General features: G+C 65.8%; 1 protein-coding gene across 1 annotated transcript in view; it reads right to left on the minus strand.

The window, feature by feature from the left end:
- Positions 1–134, minus strand: part of KLHL33 (kelch-like family member 33) — a 3,806-nt gene extending 3,672 nt beyond the window's left edge. Inside the window, exon 1 of the mRNA XM_009577575.1 lies at positions 77–134. Coding sequence (XP_009575870.1) covers positions 77–134 — 58 coding nt within the window. The remainder of the gene's footprint in view (positions 1–76) is intronic.
- Between the last annotated feature and the right edge of the window lie 106 nt (positions 135–240).

A 240-nucleotide genomic window follows, 5' to 3' on the forward strand; every position in this document is an offset into this window, starting at 1 on the left:
CGTGGCCAGGAAGTGTCTGGCGTGGGCCCCGTCCCGCAGGCTCCACTGGGCTGGGGCCGGCCCCTCTGCAACCCACATCTTGCCTGTGGGAACACACGGAGCAGGGGTGTCAGGGTGCCCGTCTCCATGCCCATGGCAGGAGTTCTGGCTGGGGACACAGGGTCCTGCTACTGGCACTGCCCCATACTGAAAGCCACTGGATCCATCGCCAAAGCTTCTACCCCACAGCTGAGGCCACCC

This window comes from Fulmarus glacialis, unplaced genomic scaffold (assembly GCF_000690835.1).
Source record: "Fulmarus glacialis isolate BGI_N327 unplaced genomic scaffold, ASM69083v1 scaffold23635, whole genome shotgun sequence".
NCBI classification, from domain to species: Eukaryota; Metazoa; Chordata; class Aves; order Procellariiformes; family Procellariidae; genus Fulmarus; species Fulmarus glacialis.